The sequence below is a fragment of the Rhincodon typus genome, chromosome 3, assembly GCF_021869965.1.
Source record: "Rhincodon typus isolate 14 chromosome 3, sRhiTyp1.1, whole genome shotgun sequence".
In the NCBI taxonomy this organism is placed as follows: Eukaryota; Metazoa; Chordata; class Chondrichthyes; order Orectolobiformes; family Rhincodontidae; genus Rhincodon; species Rhincodon typus.
In genome coordinates, this window is record NC_063334.1 from 24,143,230 (window position 1) to 24,163,945 (window position 20,716).

General features: G+C 40.3%; 1 protein-coding gene across 1 annotated transcript in view; it reads right to left on the bottom strand.

The window, feature by feature from the left end:
- Positions 1–336: 336 nt before the first annotated feature.
- The window catches only part of tek (TEK tyrosine kinase, endothelial), a 100,270-nt gene continuing 79,890 nt past the window's right edge, over positions 337–20,716 (bottom strand). The window contains exons 17-23 of the mRNA XM_020514805.2: positions 9,879–10,069; positions 8,991–9,104; positions 7,836–7,906; positions 6,177–6,217; positions 5,762–5,858; positions 2,755–2,854; positions 337–2,154 (exon numbers count right to left, since the gene is read on the bottom strand). Of these exons, the coding sequence (XP_020370394.1) occupies positions 2,080–2,154; positions 2,755–2,854; positions 5,762–5,858; positions 6,177–6,217; positions 7,836–7,906; positions 8,991–9,104; positions 9,879–10,069 (689 nt within the window). The 3' untranslated portion in view covers positions 337–2,079. The remainder of the gene's footprint in view (positions 2,155–2,754; positions 2,855–5,761; positions 5,859–6,176; positions 6,218–7,835; positions 7,907–8,990; positions 9,105–9,878; positions 10,070–20,716) is intronic.

Here is a 20,716-nt window from a genome sequence, read left to right on the forward strand (position 1 = left end):
GTCTATTTGCAGCTGCTGTAATTGGGGAAAGTGCTTAATTTCTACAAATGCTATAATAAGGTTGTTTTCAACTTTTTCATCATAGTTTGTATACCTTAGTAATCAAGTTCAAATATATTTCTAAATCAATTTAGGCTGAGATCTAAGGTACCACTTCTGTCATTGAAAGATAAGGGTCCATAAAGTAATCAGTAATCTCAGCAGTACTGTATTGACTCAACACTGAAAACTTTATTCTGCCCATTTTATCTTGTCCAGCTGCTTCAAGCATGTTTGTTCAAGCATTTGTTCAAACCAAATTAAATTGATGCACAGTAATGAAATATAGCAACTTAGTAAAACCAAGTAAAAATTTATTATCTTTCCAAAAAGAATTTTAAGAAAAGTAAGTTTTTGCAGGTGATTGATCACATCCAATATAGCGCCAAGAAAGTTGGAGCCATGATTAGCAAGTTGTACACAGGAATATATCTCAGTGCCATCCTTTCTAACTTAACTTTGAGCTAAAATATCCATACAGCTTGTAACTTGGAGAAAACGCTTACAAATAGGTGTAAATATTATGCATGCATGCTTGTAACCAGACTCAAATATTGATACAATAATCAAGAAAGCAGATTAAAAATAATACTTTCTGAGTATATATGGCAATGCTACCAATAATAAACTGCTGTAGCTGCAATCAAGTAGGTCAGTTTCAGAATGTAAAACAATTTAATGCACTTTTTTACAAATTCTTTGAAATCCAAAAATATAAAAGCACAGGAATATCAGGATTAGATTGAATTCATTGCTTCTGAAAATAGCTAGACATTTAATAAACTAAAGAAATTATTACCCTGATAAGAATCATTTCTGTCATGCAACTGATCCTATTTTAAATATTAATTCTGACCATGATAAGAGTTGCAGAAATGATTGTAGCAAACTCTAGTTACTTAAGGAGTTTAGTCTTTGGATTGGCTGCTTAAAGAAATCTCAACTCTTATAGTTTAAACTGCTCAACTATAGTCCAACTACAACTATGTTTTCTTATTCAGGGTTAGCATGGAGGCTCAAAGAACTATACACAAAGTGATAATTGGCAGATATAGAGATATTTATCAAATGAGACATTTAAATACTATACAGATCCGTCTTCCAGGTTTAAAACAACTCAACAATCATAAGCCCTACTTAGCATCGTTGTCACCATTAAAAACTAGAAGAGTTCTCCTTAGTGCCCTGGGGAGCCTGTGTTTATTTCTTGACTAACATCATTAAAGGTGATTATCAGTATTTGATCACTAATCACATTTCTGTTTGTGGCGTTCAAATTGGTTGCTGCATTTCCTACATTACAGCAGTGATTATACTTAAAAGAATATTTCACTGGCTGTAAGGTACTTTGATATCTTCTGAGCTTGCGAAAGGTGCTATATAAATGTAGGTCTGTCTTATAATTGACCTCCACTTATCTATCTATGTCATCTTGTTGGTTCTTTTCTCACCTTGCAGTCAAGAGATTACAATGTGGGATAATAAAGTAACAAACACTTAGCATATTCATTTTAATTTCCACTCATACCAGCTTAAAATAAAATGATTGGATTAACACCTTTACTAAACTAACGGAGGAATTTCACTTGCAGAATTTGTATTTGTTCCCATTGTTCTACAGCATATTTTCAATGCCTATGGTTAAATTTGAGGCAATTTTGTTTTGATAATAGATGTTCTGACTTTACCGGGAGTTTAGAAAAGTGTATATAGTTAAAGCTGAAGCAATTTTTAGATGAATCGTTATCGTCACTGATCTGAATGTCCCAAACAGATCCACCTACGTTGTACATACAAAAACCCGAAGTGCAATATATAAAGCAACAATCAAAAGCTTGTATCAGACTTTGAGAACTGGTCCAAATAGCAACACTTTATCTTTGTCAACTTTTATTAGGAATTCTTAACGAATCACTTCTTTATTTTGGCATCAAAAATATTCTATAGTGCATTGTATGTGTTAGCAATTCTGTATTTTACAAAAGTTTACAAAACACAATTTGGTTCATTTTTCTTAACTGTTGTTTCCCCATGGAGTGTTCACCCAGCCTCTTCAGCAGAGCAGTCTATACCTGCATAGGTGAATTTCTCGAACAATGTTGTGTTCACATAAGTCTAAATAAATGTACAAACAAAGACAAATGTCATGGATCTTATCTGACCAGTTTTAAATAAGAAGAACACATCATTATATTATAGGAGTAAGCTTGCGCTGTCATTCCAGAAACCAAGCTCAGTGTGAATAAATGTCAACATTTCTCTCCTTGTTTTAGACCAGAGAAAGTTGAGGAAAATTTTGAGTTTTTAAAAATAATGTAAACAGGGTAAACTATTTCCACTAGCAGAGTCTTCTAACTAGAGGGCACAGATTCAAGATTGTTAGTAAAAATTCATGGGAATAAATGAAAGTTAATCTTTGTGCACAGTGCATCATTATGATCTGAAATGCACTGCTTGAAAGTGTGGTGAAACCAAGTTCAACAATACACACCTATGTGGAAACAGCTTAGGGATCAAACCATTGGGCTAGCTCTTCAAAGAGTTAGTAAAAATTCAATGAGCTGAATGGTCTTTGCCAATACTGAGCAGTTCTATGGTTCTATGCAGTTAGGTATAATGGTAGAACATTGTAACTTCAGTTGCCCAACCCACAGTTCCACTTAAGTACAGTTCCTCTCTGGAAGTGAGGATTCAGGTTAATCTGTTCAGGCTTACCTTCCTTTCCTCCAGCATCCTATTGAGGGACACCAATATTTGAGCAAATGTTGGTCTCTCGTAAGGCTTCTCACGCCAGCATTGGAGCATTAACTCATACCTGAAAGGTTTGAATATCACTGTTTATGACAATATGCCTTATTGCAAACTCTATATTTGCTGTTGGACTGAATGTAAAGTTAAAGCAACTTCAAAGCCACATCATTTCTGTAACCACTGAAGAAACCTCTTTAGCCAGAAAGTGGGACTTACTTACTACCACAGGGACAGGTTGAGGTGAACAGCCGAGATGTATTTAAGGAAAAGCTGGATAAACATAAGGGATAACAAAATGAAAGGATGTGGAGAGAGGATGAGATGAGTTTTGTTTCTATACTAGAAAATTTTATATAATTCTATGTAGTCAGGCCTGTTCTGTTTTTTTTTATTCTCTCATGGGACCTAGACAGCATTTATTCCCCGTCCCTAGTTACCCTTGAAGGTGGTGGTGAGCTACTGCCTTGAACCAATGCAGTCCATGTGCTGTAGCAGACCCAGAATACCCTTAGGGAGGGAATTCAGGATTTGACCCAGCAACAGTGAAGAAATGATGATATATTTCCAAATCAGGACGCTGAATGGCTTGGTGGGGAACTTGCAGGTGGTGGTATTCCCATGTATTTGCTGTCCTTGTCCTTCTCGATGGAAGTGGGCATGGGTTTGGAATGTGCTATCAAAGAATCTTTGGTCAATGTCTATAGTGTATCTTGTAGATAGCACACGCTGCTGCTAATGAATGTTTGTGGTGGAGGGCATGGATGCTTGTGGATGTTGTGCCAGTCAAGTTGCTTGCTTTGTCCTGGATGATGTCCATTATCTTGAATGTGTTGAAGCTGCATTGATCCAGGCAAGTGGGGAGTATTCCATTACAACCCTGGTTTATGCCTTGTAGATAGTGGACAGACTTCGGGGAATCCGGAGGTGAGTTACTTTCTGCAGTATTCCGAGCCTTTGACCTGCTCTTCTAGCTACTGTATTAATATGATGAGTCCAGTTGAGTTTCTGGTCAGTGGTAATCAGTGGAATGTTGACAATGGAGGATTCAGTGATGGTAATGTCAAGGGCCAGTGGTCAGATTTTCTCTTATTGGAGATGGTCATTGCATGCCATTTATGTGGGGTGAATGTTACTTGCCACTTGTCAGCCCAAGCCAGGATATTGTCCAGGTCTTCTTGTATTTGAACATGGACAGCTACAGTATCTGAGGAATCACGAAGAGTGCTGAACATTCCCACTTCTGACCATATGATGGAGGGAAGGTGACTGATGAAGCAGCTGAAGATGGTTGGGCCAAGGACACAACTCTGGGGATCTCCTGCAGAGATGTCCTGGACCTATGATGGCTGACCTCCAATAACTGCAACCATCTTCCTATGCATTTCTCCAACCAGCGAGAGTTGAGCCCCTGATTCCCATAGATTCCAGGGATTTTCCTCAGGTTCCTTGATGCCATGCTTGGTCACATGTGGCCTCGATGTTAAGGGCAGTCACTCTTGCCTCACCTCTGGTATTCAGTTCTTTTGTTCATGTTTGAACCAAGCCTGTAATGAGGTCAGGAGCTGAATGGCCCTGGCAGAACCCAAACTGGGCATCACTGAGCCAGTTATTGCTGAGCAGGTGCTGCCTGATGGCACTGTTGATGACGCCTTCCATACTTTACTGATAATCGAGAGTAGACTCATGGAGCAGTAATTGACCGGGTTGGATTTGTCCTGATGTTTGTGTACAGGATATTCCTGGGCACCTTTCCACATTGTCAGGTAGATGCCAGTGTTGCTGCTCTCTGACTATCAAATACATGAGGTAACATAAGAAAGGGGTTAAAAATGTCGATTAATCTACTCAAAATGCATATTTTTTAAAAGCTATTGAATAGAAAAAAACCATGGTATAATTCTGCTTTGATATTCTACAGGTTGCAGAAAGTTTTAAAAATAAAAATGCTCAGAGCAATGTGAAGCAATTCACCCCGGCCAGTATCTACTATTTGAAAAATATCACAAGCCCGGGTTTGCTCCATTTGCTTACTCTTCTGACCGGGATATGCTATCATGTGAGGGGTTTTTGATTCACTTGTCTTTGACAGGCACGGCTGAGGAACAGCAACTGGAGTTGAAAAGGAAATGTTTAAAAGATTTGCCCAAATAGGAGATCCTTTAATATCACAGAAAGTGGGAGGGTGTCACAATAATGCCCTTGTCAATAGCTTTCCTTGAGAATTCAGAACATGATCACCTGGAGTCCTCTTCAGCAGGTGATCAGTGAACTTTACAGAGAAACAGTGGAATGGCTGCTTCTGCTGCTTTGCAAGGTCATCCACTGATCTTCCACAAGTTATAGCTTGAGATCAGAAGGAACCTGCAGAAGTTCTCTTCTCAACGAAAACTGCACAGTGCTCAAACTAAAATAACAAAACAAGTGTTAATTTACTAGCAAAGAACACTGACTCATTCACATTCTAGTATTGGACATGTTTCTGAACAACATTTCCTGGCATGAAATGGAACTGAGCAAGCAGCACGGTGGCTCAGTGGATAGCACTGCTGCCTCGCAGCGCCAGGGACCCAGATTCGATTCCACGCTCGGCCGACTGTCTGTGTGGAGTTTGCACGTTCTCCCTGTGTCTGTGTGGGTTTCCTCCGGGTGCTCCAGTTTCTTCCCACAGTTCAAAGATATGCAGATTAGGTGAATTAGCCATGCTAAATTGCCCATAGTGTCCAGAGATATGTAGGTTGAGTGGATTGGCCATGGGAAATGTGAGGTTACAGGTATAAGGTAGGGGAATGGGTCTGGGTGAGATGCTGTTCGGAGGGTTGGTGTAGACTCGATGGGCCAAATGGCCTGCTTCTACACTGTAGGGATTCTATGATTCTATGAGATGCCTTCTATGAAACACACAGGGCTTCAGCATTAATGGAGAAGAGGTAGCTCCCAGTGACCCTGTCAAGAAAGCTTTTGAGAAACTTACACTTCATCAACGCAGTTGAGTGGTTTTTCCATCCGGTATCCAAGCGGCAATTTCTCATAAAGTTCAGCACAGGTCATTCCACAATAGGGGGTACCACCTATTTGCAGAGATTAAAGTAAGGATATTTTACTACCTCAATGCCTTTCCCTGAATTATCTGTAAAATGCTAACATGGTTTAAAAACTTTCAGTTATTTACTGTAACATCAGTAATAAGGGATCCATCACTAGTTTATACATCCTTCTTCACATCTCATCAGTCATACCAGCTCTGCCTATCACGCGCTCCACATCTTTGCACATTCCACAAGATTAATGGCCAGGAAAACTTGCCCCAATGGGAGTCTGGAATATTACAGATTGGCTATCCTGACTATTATAGAACAATATGAATAATTTTTAATGACGTCACTTACCTAGGCTAACAATCTCCCACAAAAGAACTCCATATGACCATCTACGGAAAACAGTGAGAAATATTGCAACAGGTTCAACTTGCAAACATGTACGTAAATTTTTAAAAGAATAACTTATTTAACTGTATAAACAAACGCTGCATAATTAAGCTGCAATTACAAACAGATAAATTTACTTATGAACACATCAGATTTAGTATCAGCATGTTTTGGGCAGTAATTTAGTGGATCAGGTTGCCTCTGATTGAATCTGGCACAATTTGGTCACCTGTACAAGGTGATCTGCAATATTATAACTTGAACAGTGAAGTATGGGGGTGACTATAGATTCCAGTATCTGTTACATGACTCATGTAAAGTAAAAATTGTTTTTTTACAAAGCAATATTAGTGCTTAACAAATGAACCACTTTTCTTATTGCAAATCACAATTCATTTTAACATCTTAAGAGGGAATCTATTTCCACACCTCTACCAATCCCAGATTTAGATGATTTGCAAGAAGGTGAGGTTTACCATTCCTTGCATTCAAGAGTCTGGGAAATGTTCTGATCGTCCTTTTTTAAGATTTTATTTTTGAAAGTGCTAAACAGGATGAGGGATACAATGGTGGGAAATTATTGTTAACCATTTTTGTCACCCAGTGTCAGAATTAAGCACACTCCCACAGTAGGTAAAGTGCAGTCAGCTGCAGAATAAAATTCCTGGCAAACTCTGCCTCAGTAATCTTATTAAATCCAAAGCTCAGGACAGCTCTGCTTCAAAATAGCAATGAACAAATTGCTTCAGTTCGCTTTTGGTATTTGTCCTTCTCTGTCCAATTGTTAATTTAGTGGCAGATTAGGGATTATGCATTTATTTTATTCCACCTGCTCTGAGATGTTATTACACACCTCAGGAGAAGGTGAGACCTGTACTTGGGCTTCCTTGCTCAGAGGTAGGGACATTACCACTGTACCACAGGAGTGCCCCCTCCCCTTTTAGGGGTCAGCAAATATTTTCTAGTCAACCTGTTCAGAGATGTTATTATGCACTTCTGCAGCAGATGAAACTTGAACTCAGATCTCATGGCCCAGACATAAAGCCACTACCACTGTGCCACAAGTGTTTAGGGATTATGCATTTGAAATAAGCACATCATAAACAGCTGTCACCTACTTAACTCCTTGAACCTGTTTCAACTTTCAATATGATCATATTTGATCTTCTACCCCATCTCCACCTCGTTCCCATACTATTCCCGTATTCTTTAATTCTCAGTCCAAAAATCTATCAATCTCTGTCCTGAACATATTCAACAGCTGAGCATTTCCAGTGCTTTGGCTTAAGTTCCAAAGCTTTATAATTCTGTAGGTGAAGACATTTCTCTTCATCTTAGTCCTAAATGGACAACATCTTGTTCTGAAACTGTGACCCTGTGTTCTACGCTTGTTCTATGTTCTTTTGTGGGCAAGACCTTTGCAGTATTTATCCTGTCAACGCCTCTCAATCTCAGAGCCTAGGCCAATTCAACTAAATTAATTATTATAGGACAGTCCTTTCATCCTAGAAATAAATTTCATGAACTTTGTTGCATCCACTTTAAAAAGGGCGACATATATATGATCACAGTAATGTTTAGCTGGGATTCCAGCGTTCTCACTGTGGAAAAGGAACTTACACATCACTGTTTGTGGTATAAACACTGTAATTTAAGGATTCGATGGCCATCCATCGGACTGGCAGCCTTCCCTATTAGGATGAAATGAACACCAGTGAATAAATATAAAGTAAAAACAATATTTTTCAAGCTTTTGCACCAACGGATGATTTTCTATCCAATTGACTTTAATGCAGCGCACTTCACTTTTCCAATTAAACTTCTGCCGGTAGCATGGCCTTTTGGTGTGCTGGGCTGCTCAAAAACACTCTGTGCGTAGGCAATCAACTGGATAATGCATCAATTTCTGAGGATTCCTCCTGGTGTGGGATCCCGGACCAAGTTGGTTGAATGTTATTGAATGAAAAGTTGGGCATAGTAAGCAGTGGGTACAATTCATCAGACTTGTGCTATTCGCAAGATCAGCAGAACATTAAAACACTGACAATTCTGATTGAGTAGAAGGAACAGAGTTTCCAAAAGCCCTCTACATTCTGAATGTCATTTGATATGTTCCCCCCAAAACACTTTCAGTCTCTTTCGAACTTGCGCTTCTGTCACCTAGAAGGACAAGGGAACTGGAGCTTGGTAACACCAAAACCTATAAGCTCCCCTCTATGCCACACACTATCTTGACTTGGAACTTTATCATCATTCCTTTGCAAGGTCAAAATGTTGAATCTACCCTCCCTAATGTCATTGTGGGTGTGGCTTCACCACAGGGACTGCAAATGTTCACAAAGACAACTTATCACCATCTTCTCAAAGGCAATTATGAGAATGGGCAACAAAAACTGTTCCAGCCAAGGATGCTGATATCCTGGGAATGGCATTTAAAAAAAAGTGATAGCATACTCACAGTAAATGCTCTCTGAAATGGCCTGGCAAGTCACCACTTTGATCAAAACCTCTACAAAGGAGGTGGTTCAAGAAGGTAGCTTGTTCTCAAGGGCATGTCGGGATGGGGAATAAATACTAGCCTTTCCAGTATTGCCTATATCTGTGAATAAGTAAATGTTAAAAAGAGCAATCTAGAGAAGAAGATCAAAGTGGTGGAGAGATTTAGGAAGGGAATTCCAAAGCTCTGGACCAGGATAACTGCAGGTACCATGAACCTTTCTGTCCTTAGAGATCTGCAAATGCGATTTTGTAACACATGTAACATTTTACACTTACCATTGTCTTCTTTACGTAAACCTCCTTCCCCCTTGACAATCCAAAATCTGCAATTTTTGCCACGTAGTTGTCACCCACAAGAATATTTCTAGCTGCCAAATCTCTGTGAATAAACTAAACAACAGAGAACACTGTCAATACATGGATATTACATGGGTGTATTGAAGAAGTATCAACCACACCAAATGATTGGAGATGGGTTGACCGAGCATAATCAGAACCTCTGAAATGATATGTGCTGCGGCACTGGTCTGATGAAGATCAATCATGAGACGATAAAAAAATCAAGAGCTGAATAAATTTTGGGGGAAGCAGGGGATTTTAATTTGCCAGTTTGTCTCCCACACATTTTCTTATTAATTTCCTAATAATATTTTTGAATAACATTGCAGGAAGAGAACTTAAGAAGCCAAAGAATTCAGTTAATAAATATAGTGTGGTAAATGTATTGAAGATTCAAATTTAACCTTTGGTCTAAAATGTGTTGAGGAATCTTAGTGGTTGAGTATGATGAATGGTTAGAGACAGAAAATGGTGTTCCAAGGAATTATCTTGTTCACCGACAACACTTGGTCTAGGAAAATGAAAATTATGTTCTGTGGCTTCCCTGCTGTGCATACTCAATTCTTCTTGATGCTATTCTTACAAGTAATGGGTGAGGACACAAATCCCATCAGTCCCGACTGGATTCACATTCATGTCTCAAAGGGGACTCAAATGTGTTAACCCAATGCAAAATACCAGCTTCCTCACCTTAATCACACTGAACCAAAACAGAAAATAACATGTACAAATTGTCAGCTCACCTTTTTTTCAGAAAATAAGTGACAAGCAAACGAGAAAATAGAGATGATGATGACGTAGATGACATCACAACAAAGAGCAAACCTGTTTCTGGCTGAGATAATCCATGCCCTTTGCCACATCAGCTGCAAACTGCAGCAACTGCTGTGAGGACAGAGTGGAAGCAGTGCCATGTGCAATAGCGTAAGCCGGGTCTGTGTCAAGCACTCTGCTGTTTCGCAAAAAATCCAACAAATTTCCATGTGGTGCAAATTCAATTGCTACGTACAAATATCCTGCAGGGGCATAAAGATCACACAGCAGAGTCAGAATAGAGATACTTTACAGAAAGATGATGAGACCAGTAGCATTGTCTGGGAAAAAAAAGATAAAGTGCACAGATTAAAAAAAATTGAATTTATTTAATATCTTTAACATGATATGCTCCAATGTGCTTCACATACATCTTAACAAACAAAATCTGACCCCAGTTCACAAAGGTGACATTAGAACAGGTGACCAGATGTTTGGTCAAAGACGTAAGTTTACAGGAGCATCTTAAAAGTGAAGAGAGGAGTAATAAGATGGAGAGGTTTGGGGGTGAGGGAGTTCCAGATTTTAGGTCTCAGGCGGCTGAAGGCAAGGCCAATAATAATGGAGCAACTAAAATCAGGGAGGTTCAAGAGGACAAAATTAGAGGGACACAGATATCCCAGGGTAGTGTAGACACTGACAGATGCCAAGCCGTGAAGGGGTTTGAAAGGATGAGAATATTAATATTGAAACATTTTTTTGCATGTAAATAATTACTATTCTCTGCTCTACTTTCCCTGTCTCAGAAATGTTTCCAATACTCGGAGATGAGGTGGTCTTAATCAGAAAATGTTCTATTTCTGTATTTTGAAGTAAAGAATGAAAATAGTACATAAAATAATGACCTTGAATTTCTGGTGCAACCTGAAGCACTTTGAATAATGCTGTGTAGTTCTCAATTACTGGACAACCAAGAGTTGGTGGAAGTGTAAGGGAGTGGAAGTCTCGGGGGATACAATTGTGTAGTGAGAATGGTTCTGGACTAGTAACCTTCATGCTGAGGCTACTGCTGTGGGAACATGGGTTCGAATTCTACCATAGAAACTGGTGAAATTTAAATGCAATTATTGCATTCTGGAATTAACAAATCTAGTTCTCAGTAATGATGATCATGAAACCATCAGTGATTGTTGTTAAGCCCACTGATTCTCTAAAATCCTTTAGGAAAGAGAATTTATGATCCATATGTGGCCTGGCCTACATGTACGTGACTCCAGACTTACAACAATGTGATTAACTCTCAGCTGTTCTTGAATATGTTCAATGGCAATAGTGATGATAACAAATGTTAGTCTCTTAATCACATCCATATCCCATGAAAGCATAAAGAAAAAAATAATCCTCCCAAGTAAATGCACAGTGAGGAATAGATTTTGTCCACTATTTTAAGCTATAATCTGCTCTGTAAAAATCAGTTCAGTCTGTGATTCATACTGCATAAATTCCTCACAATTAGAAACAGTGACTCATAGATTATCCCAATTGCGGATGTTGAGAAGTTCAGAAAATATTGCAGCACAGGAGGCCATTGTGCCTCTTTGAAAGATTTATTCAATTATTCCCACTCCGATGTTCTTTCCCTATAGCCCTACAAATTTTCTTTTCAAGTATTTACTCAGTTCCCTTTTGAAAGTTACAGTTGAATCCAATTCCACCACCCTTTCAGTCAACACATTCCAAATCACAACTTGCTACATTTTTAAAAAAATGAATTCTCATCTTTCTCTGCTTCTTTTGTTAAGTGCCTTCAATCTTGTGTCCTTCAACCTGGACCACTGGAGATCACTGGAAACCTCTTTTTAGTAACTGTATCAAAACCCTTTACGATTTTGAATATCTTTTTTAATCTTGCATTAATGTTCTGTTGTCTTTTAGTTTTGAGTGTACGTGTTTCCATGCAGATATCCTGAGAGGACAAGCGATGCACACCAAGAGTTAATAAATCTATAAGATTCTTGTCAATGCACTCCCTCACTGGCCTGTAATATTTTATTCCAGTCCCAGTTTTTCTTTATTTACAATGTTCCCCTGCAGAGCTCTGTAAAGATACATTACACAGATTTTTGTAGAATAATAATTTGTAAAATTGTGTGGGTCAGCAAGGAAAGAATGAGTGTGCGGGCACTGATCATGATAACGTTTTAAAAGTTCTTACATTTGACAGACTCCTGAATATAAAAGTCTCTAGAATATTGTACACAAAGCTATTAATGAATATGTGGAAGCAATACTTTATGTGAATTCATGCTGAAACAAAAATTAATGATATTTTGTACTTTTCAAGCTTTACAGAAAACCATAGAAAGAGGTTTTTAGTGTAGTCAATTCTAAACTTAAGCTTTTTTGTCTATTAAGTAAATTTCTGAGAGACTGACTGTTCTCATAAAATGGATTTCCAGTCAGAGTACCTTTAGGTGCTAAACTATTACAGAGTCACAGGATAACAGTGTCAGTCATTGCTGATCAAGGGATGCAGGAAGGCAATAAACTGGCTCTGTTTGCTGGAGCGTTCAAGCTGTTTCCTTCACAGTTCTGTAAAATTAGGAATGAATCAAGTTATGGAGAGACTTTCTTGTTAAAACCGAAATCTAGCTAATTGGTTGAGGTAATACTTGAAAACATGCAGATTCTCACTTAGCCAGAGTGGAAAACATATGAAAAGTAGAAAATATATAAAAAGAAATGCTGTCAGAATTCAACAACACCTGTCCAACAGAACCCCTCGAACTTGAAACCTGTGATGTGATGAATTCTCAGGTACCTTGTACCATATATGTGACCCCAAGTACAACTATTATGAATAATATAATTATGTGTTATTAATAGTTATCACAGTATAACTTTATTAATAATAGTTATCACTGTGTTGCTTAATTCCTACAAAAACCAAATTTGAAATCTATCTAATTCAACGCTTCTCAAAGTGGAAATCAAGACCCCCACTTGGATCGGGAGCTGAAATTTTGGGTTCGGGAGCTCTGAGACATCATTGTTACAGCTATAGACCTTTGCTGTCATAGTCCCCTCATCCCATTCTCTCATTTTCACTGAAGGGTCGTAACAACATTCAAGCCTTGAAATGGGGTCACGGTGGGGAAAGATGTCTGGGAAGCACTGATATAGTGCAATTACTTGTACATTTTATATGTTTGAATATCTATTCACTGACTAAAAATGGATCATGTTTTGAGGAGAATGCAAAAGAGACTTGAATGAAAGCAGAAAGTGCAGCAGGTCTGGCAGTATCTGAAGAGAAATGAGCTAAGTTAATGCCTTGATTCTGGTATGATTCTTCTTCAAAACAAAGGATCATATTGGACTTAATGTCAACTCTGTTTCTCTCTACAAAGATGCTGCCAGACCTGCTGAGTTTCTCCAGAATCTGCAGTATTTTGCTTTTATGCAAGAGACTCTTGTAATGTTGAGAGCATTAATTATGTTACATGGCTATTGGTATCACATGTAAGGCACTTAGAAGCAGATACATCCTAATTGATACCTATTACTGTTTCTCAGTTTACAGATCAGTTGGAACAGCTTTATAATGACATGCTCAATCTGATTTAACAATTTGTCATTCCAGCGAGAATCCTCACTCACCAGAAGAATAATAAGAATGCTTACATCTGCACTGTCCATGATCTCCTGATCCTTTTTAGGAGTCAGAAATAATGGGCATATTTGTGAGAGTTGTGATAATATTCGGTCAACTCTGGCTAAAGTGAACTGCAAAACTATGTTGAGGAGTACGTCAGTAGACACACAATGACAGACATTTAAGGAGATATTTCAGAATACTCAAAATATACATTCCAGTGAGAAAGGAAGATTCTAAGAGAAATCATCTGTGCAGGGAGAAATTAATATGACAGGAAGCTAATTAGAGCTATAAAAGCAAAGAAGGCTGAATCTTGCATTTTTTGGCTAAGTGCAAGTTGCATTGGATTTTTTTTGGAGGGTTTTTCACTGTAAGGCCTAATGGATTTTCTCACCATATCTTAACAAACTTATCTCATCAACTACCTACCTTGCTATTATCACATCCCTCTTGTCACATTCTATTCCCATCTTACCACTTTCCTACAACAACTCTCCATTTGGGGTGGATACCAGCCAAAGACTGCCATCCCTTGCACCCAGGCCATCTTTGAAATGTTGTTATGCACCTGGACATGTGTTGGCAATTCTGGCATTAACCCCATTGGCAACAAAATGGCACAGCAACCATAAAGCCATGCTGCCTGTGACACATGGCTGACAGTCCATCATACATACAACTCCATTCTCTCACCCCATACACTTTACCTGACTTCACCTATTTACCATCTGAACACTCTCTTCACATCACTGCTAATCTGTCTTCAGTGCCCACTGAAGACCCACAACTCATCACTGACCAGTAGGGGAACATCACGTATACCAGATATATATGACAAGCTTTTATTTATAGACAGCAAAAATGAACACAAAACCAACAGAAGCTGCAGTTCATCTCCATACCACAAACTAACTGCTGGCATCATATCTAAGGAATATTTTACAGTCTACAATTGTCTGTTACACCCAGCTCTGATCTACTGGAGCTGGATATCAACCAAGTCCCATCTCGCTTTTGGTGCCCAATGCAGCTGAGCTCTGTCATGGCCAAGGACATCTTTCTCCTCCCAATGTCCTCATCTTCCTCCTTGGAAGACTGCTCCCCTTCCCCCAGTTCCTCTGGTTGTCTGGTCCAATTTTGCAGAGTACAACACGACAGGATGATGCAGCACACTCTGCCCACACTACAGTGGAGGACCCCCACTCCCAGACCAGTCTAAGCAGTGGAACCACATCTTTAGCCCCATCACTTGCTCCATATGGCCTGGTTGAAACATGGGCAGCATTGTATCTGCACTCTGCATCAGTCAGGAGGCTGCCCATTAGTGTCTTTAGCCGTAGACACAGTGATTAGCACTTGTCCCCCAGTAAGCAGCCATGTAAGGACACCTGGATCCTCAAACACACCAGGTAGATGAGTGTTCCAAGATCTTCAAGTTATGGCAGCTGCCTCGGTAGTGAAGATACGCCTCCAGGAAGTGGTAACGAGGATTGCAGATTACTTGAACATTAATCAAATAAAACCCTGTTCTGTTGATGGATTCCATGGCGCTGTGATAGTGTCCTCTCAATGGCATGTGCATGCAGTTGATGGTGTCCTGCACCTGGGGAACATGTTCTTGAATCAAGATGTCCAGGTTTTAGCATTGACTTTGCCATGAGAAATGAAATAAACTTGTGTGATCTTGTAAAATAACATCGGTCACTGACCTGTTAGATTTGTGATTACATGACCAAGAGATCCCACACTGGCAACTGTTTTTTTTTTACTTCTGCGCAGACCTCCAAAGTCTATGCAGAGGTCAGACTTTCAGAAGTGGAAGTCAATGTTGTAAGTGACATTGGTACACCACCATGCACGGGCTGTCGGAGTGCACCTTAGAGGGAATATTGCACACTGGCCATCTATCACTGCCTGAAAGAAGCCAGTCACAAAGTAGTTCAAAGCAGCTAGGATCTTCACAGCTATCAGGAGAGGATGGCCTCCCACTCCTGCAGGTCTCAGGTTCTGCACCAGCATTTGGCACCATTCCATCACAGTATCCCAGGACATACAGACCCTGCATCAACACAGCACCTGCTCATCCCCAGGTAATGGATGAAAACCCTGAACCTCCTACAGATCCCATGCATTTTAAGGGGCCCTACAACAGCAACCCCTGAGCTGGAGTTCTCCGCGGGGTCCTGCTGCAGCTCCAGGTCTTGCCATTGGCTTCATGCATTTGCCTTCACTTCAAATCCCAGCACTGGCTGGGCACAGGACTCTCAATGAAAGTGAACTACATTGGGAACATAAGAAATGGAAGAGGTTCTTGGGTTTCGGAAGAGTCAGCGATGGCATACCCTGCAGATGAGGGCTGCACACACTCTTTCATTCAATGAGACATACAGTACCATAATAACAAGGGCCATGTCTCCATCAGTCATTCAATTCAGCCTCAGCATATTGCACCAACCTGGTGAAGGTCTTGCACAGGCTCATTATATCAAAACAGAGTGCCTGCCACACTAAAAACACTTTCCTATCGCAGACCCACATCAACCTTTGGACCCCTCATTTCATACAGTACAGATCATCAGTAAACTTACATGATGGATGCTTGCATCTCCCACAGCACTCTTGGACAAATAACAGTTCACCTTTGGTCAGCGTTAGCCTCTTTTCACATCATTGGTACCTTAATGCTGGTGAGGTTAGTAGTAATGTTCAATTTGCAAGAACCAATGACATGATGCAAATCACCTTTGACCAGCATGTGATTCCTAAGCATCTGTACACTCTGCACATATGGCAAATGGGTGATGAAATTATTACAAATTAAATGTCACTGGGGTTTGCAAATGTCTTTTTAATAGAGTCATAGAGTTATACAGCACAGAAACAGACCCTTTCATCTAACTACTCCATGCTGACCATGTATCTTAAACTGATCTAGTCCCATTTGCCAGCATTTGGCCCATATCCCTGTAAACTCTTCCTATTCATGTAGCCATCCAGATGTGTTTTAAATGTTGTAATTGTAGCCCCTTCCACCACCTCCTCTGGCAGCTTGTTCCATACACACACCACCCTCTGCGTGAAAAAGTTACCCCTCAGGGCTCTTTTTAAATCTTTCCCAATCTCACCTCAAACCTATGCCCTCTAGTTTTGGATTCTCCTAACCTAGGAAAAAGACCTTGATGATTAACCCTATCAATGTCCCTCACAGTTTTATAAATCTTTATAAGGTCACTCTTCAGCCAACGCACTCAAGGAATAAAAGCCCCTGCATATTCACCATCTCCCTATAGATCAAACCCTCTAATCCCAGCAACGTTCTTGTAAATCTTTTCTGAACCCTTTCAAGTTTAACAACATCTTTCCTATAGCACAGAGGCCACAATTGAACACAGTATTCCAAAGGTGGCCTCACCAATGTCCTGTACAGTCACAATGTGATGTCTCAACTCCTATACCCGATGCACTGATCAACGGAGGCAAGCGTGCCAAATGCCTTCTTCACCACCCTGTCTACTTGCAACTCCACTTTCAAGGAACTATGAACCTACACCCCTAAGTCTCTTTGTTCCCCTAACCTGGGAAAACACTTTTCAGGGCATTACCATCAACTGTATAAATTCTGCCCTGGTTTGCCTTACCAAAATGCAACACTTCACGTGTTTCTAAATTAAACTGCCACTCTTTGGCCCATTGGCCCAACTGATCAAGGTCCCATTGTACTCTGAGAGATCCTTCTTCACTGTCCACAACACCAAAAATGTTGGTGTCATCTGCAAACTTAATAACCATGCTTCACATCCAAATCATTTATATAAATGATAAAAAGCAGCGGACCCAGCACTAACCCTTGCAGCACACCACTGTTCACAGGCCTCCTGTCTGATAAACAGCCCACTACCACCACCCTCTGACATTCAAACCAATTTTGTGGCCAATTGGCTAGCTCCCCCCGGATTCCATGTGATCTAATCTTGCTAACCAGTCTACCATGTGGAATCTTGTCAAATGCGTTCTGAAGTCCATATAGACAAAGTCTACAATTCTGCCTTCATCAGTCTTCTTTGTCACGTCCTTAGAAGACTCAACCAAGTCTGTGAGACAGGATTTCTCTTGCACAATCCCTATCCCTAATCAGTCCTTGCCTTTCCAAATGTATGTAAATCCCATCCCTCAGAATATCTTCCGACAACTTACCCACCACCGATGTCAGGCTCAACGGTCTATAGTTCCCTGGCTTTTCCTTACCACCTTTCTTAAATAATGGCAACACATTAGCTACCCTCCAGTCTTCCTGTAGCTGTCAATAATACAAATATCTCAGTAAGGGGCCCGCAGTCTAATCCCTAACTTCCCACAATGTTCTGGGATACACTTCATCAGTTTCCAGGGACTTATCTACCTTTATGCGTTTTAAGACCTCCGGCACCTCCTCCTCTAAAGAAAGAAGTTCAAGACGTCACTATTTACTTCCCCAAGCTCCGAGCTTCCTATTCTTCTCCACAGTAAATACTGACACAAAATACTCATTTAGTATCTCACCCATCTCCTGTGGTTCCACACATAGACAGCCTTGTCGATCTTTAAGGGGCCCTCTTCTCTGCCTAGTTAATCTTTTGCCCTTAATATATTTGTAGAATCTCTTTGAATTCTTCTTAACCCTATTTGCCAAAGCTATCTTGCGTTCCCTTTTTGCCCTCCTGATTTCCTTTAAGTATACTCCTACCGCTGTCATACTCCTCAAGGGATTCACTTGATTCCAGCTGTCTGTACCTGACATATGCCTCCTTCTTTTCTTGACCAGAGCCTCAGTTTTTCTACTCATTCAGCATTCCCTACACATATCAGCCTTGCCCTTAGCACCAACAGGAACATACTGTCTCCGAACTCTTGTTATCTGATTTTTAAAGGCCTCCCATTTTCCAACCATCACTTTACCTGTGAACAGACTCTCCCTTCAACTTTTGAAAGTTTCAGCCTAATACCATCAAAATTGGCCTTACTTCAATTTAAAACTTTGACTTTTAGATCCGGTCTATCCTTTTCCATAACTATTTCAATATTAATAGAATTATAATCACCTGCCCCAAAGTGCTCCCACACTGACACCTCAATCATTTGCTCTGCCTTATTTCCCGAGGGAAGGTCAAGTTTTGCTCCTTCTCTGATAATTACATCCATGTATTGAATAAGAACATTTTCTTACATTTTTGCTTCTCAATTTCCTGCTGACTATTGAGGGGTCTATAATACAATCCCAGTAACATGATCAACCCTTTCTTATTTTGCAGTTCCACCCAAATAACTTCACTGGACCTCCTCCCAGGAATATCCTCCCCAAGTCCAAATGTATTGTTATCCTTAACCAAAAGTGCCACTCCCGCTCTGTCATGTCCCGCTTTCTATCCTTCCAATAGCATCTATACCCTGCCCCTCCCTGAGCCATGTTTCTGTAATAGCAATGGTATCCCAGTCCCACGTTCCCAACCATGCCCTGAGTTCATCTGCCTTGTCTGTAGGCTTCTTCCCTGATATATTTGTTCCTTCAAAATGTTAGCATCCAGCAAACATGGATCCTGTGTTTTTGCCCATTCAACTGACACTGACTCTGCCCACCTTAGGTGCTGTCATAGCCATTTTCTAATAGCACTTCATATCTAAAGAACAGTAAGTAAAAGCAGTGAATGCAACTCATAGTGGATAATGTTAGAACCAGGAAATGCCTTGTCATCAGGTACTATCCCCCCAGGCCTGCGTGTCTCCTTTTACCTCACATTACCCTGATATCCTATTTCCATCCATCTCCCCCCATGTGGCTGTGATTGAACATTGACTCCCTACCCCGTGCCCTGAAATGACACCTTAATGAGGCCCACTGTGTTCCTCTTTGCTCCCCTTGTGGAGGCCATAGTGGTGGTTACTGCCTTCAACAGACACTTCCCAGAGCTTACCAGACCTTCAGTGCTGTTCCACGTACCTGCCATATTCCTGCTTCTGCCCCCACCCCCCAACATCACCATCCTTGCTCCCATCTCTGCAACTGCTTGTGTTGCTTGTCCATCAATATGGCAGAACTGATAACCCTTGTTTCTGGCTGAAACACCAACACACTAACGGGCAAGGCAAGTCATGGATGGTGTGAGCATGCAGGTCGGTGCCAAATATGCATCCCTGAGATGCAGCTTGGTCTAATCCTTGAGCAGGGATATCTGTTTGTATGAGCAAAGTGTCCATGCTGCAGCTTTGCAGTGCTATATGACAGTGTACACTGCAATGCAAGTCTGTGCTGTGTAAGCAGCATGCAAGTGTATCAGAGAGGTGCCATGATAGAAATGAGCAGTTGGCAAACAGTGGACCCAAATGTCTATGGATGATGGGCGAGTGCGGCTAGTGTCCATGGATCATACTCAGAGGTGCTACATGGAGGTCCTTCAAAAGAACTGGAAAACTGAAGTCATTAGGTACTTTGATTTCTGTCAAGCTTTCTTGATGACCAGCTTGTTTGTACATTTGGTGAGATAGGAAGCAATGAGCAAGTTGGACTATTGACAAAGCAATAATCCCCCTTAATTGATAATTGACAGTTGCCTAGTGGGAGACACATCAATGCTTGTCATAGGCATAACAGATGGAGTGAGATGCTTCTGCCATTAAGATCAATCTCGTCAAACTTCTCGTCTGATTCTGGCATATTTCTTGCCATAGTCTATTTTGCTCAGGCCCCTATAAGATTCCTCCCATAATCTCTCCAAGTACATTTTCCCTTTTTAAATACATGAGTGTAGATCCACTAAAGAGAGAGTCTGGGGAATTAACGATGGAAAATAATGAAATGGCAGGTGAATTGAACAGACATTTTGGATCTCTCTTCACTGTTCAGGATACAAATAAAGTGAGGGAGAAACTTGAAACAATTACAATCATCACGGAAAGGTTCTAAAAACACTATTAGAACTAAAATGTGACAAGTCCTCTGGCCCTGATGGACTTCATCCTAAGATGTTAAATGAAGTGGCTACTAGGACAGTAGTTGGACTAATTTAAATCTTTGAAAGATTGATCTACAATCTTCCTGAACCCTAAAATCCTGTTGGAATATGACAGATTTGATGCTGAAAAGATGTTTCAGCTTCAGTGACAGATTGAGGGTACAGTTTAAAAAATAGGTGTCTCCTATTTAAGGTGCAGTGAGTTTTTTTTCTAAGAGTATTGAGTGTCTTTGGAACTCTCTTCTTCAGACAATGGGAGACAATTA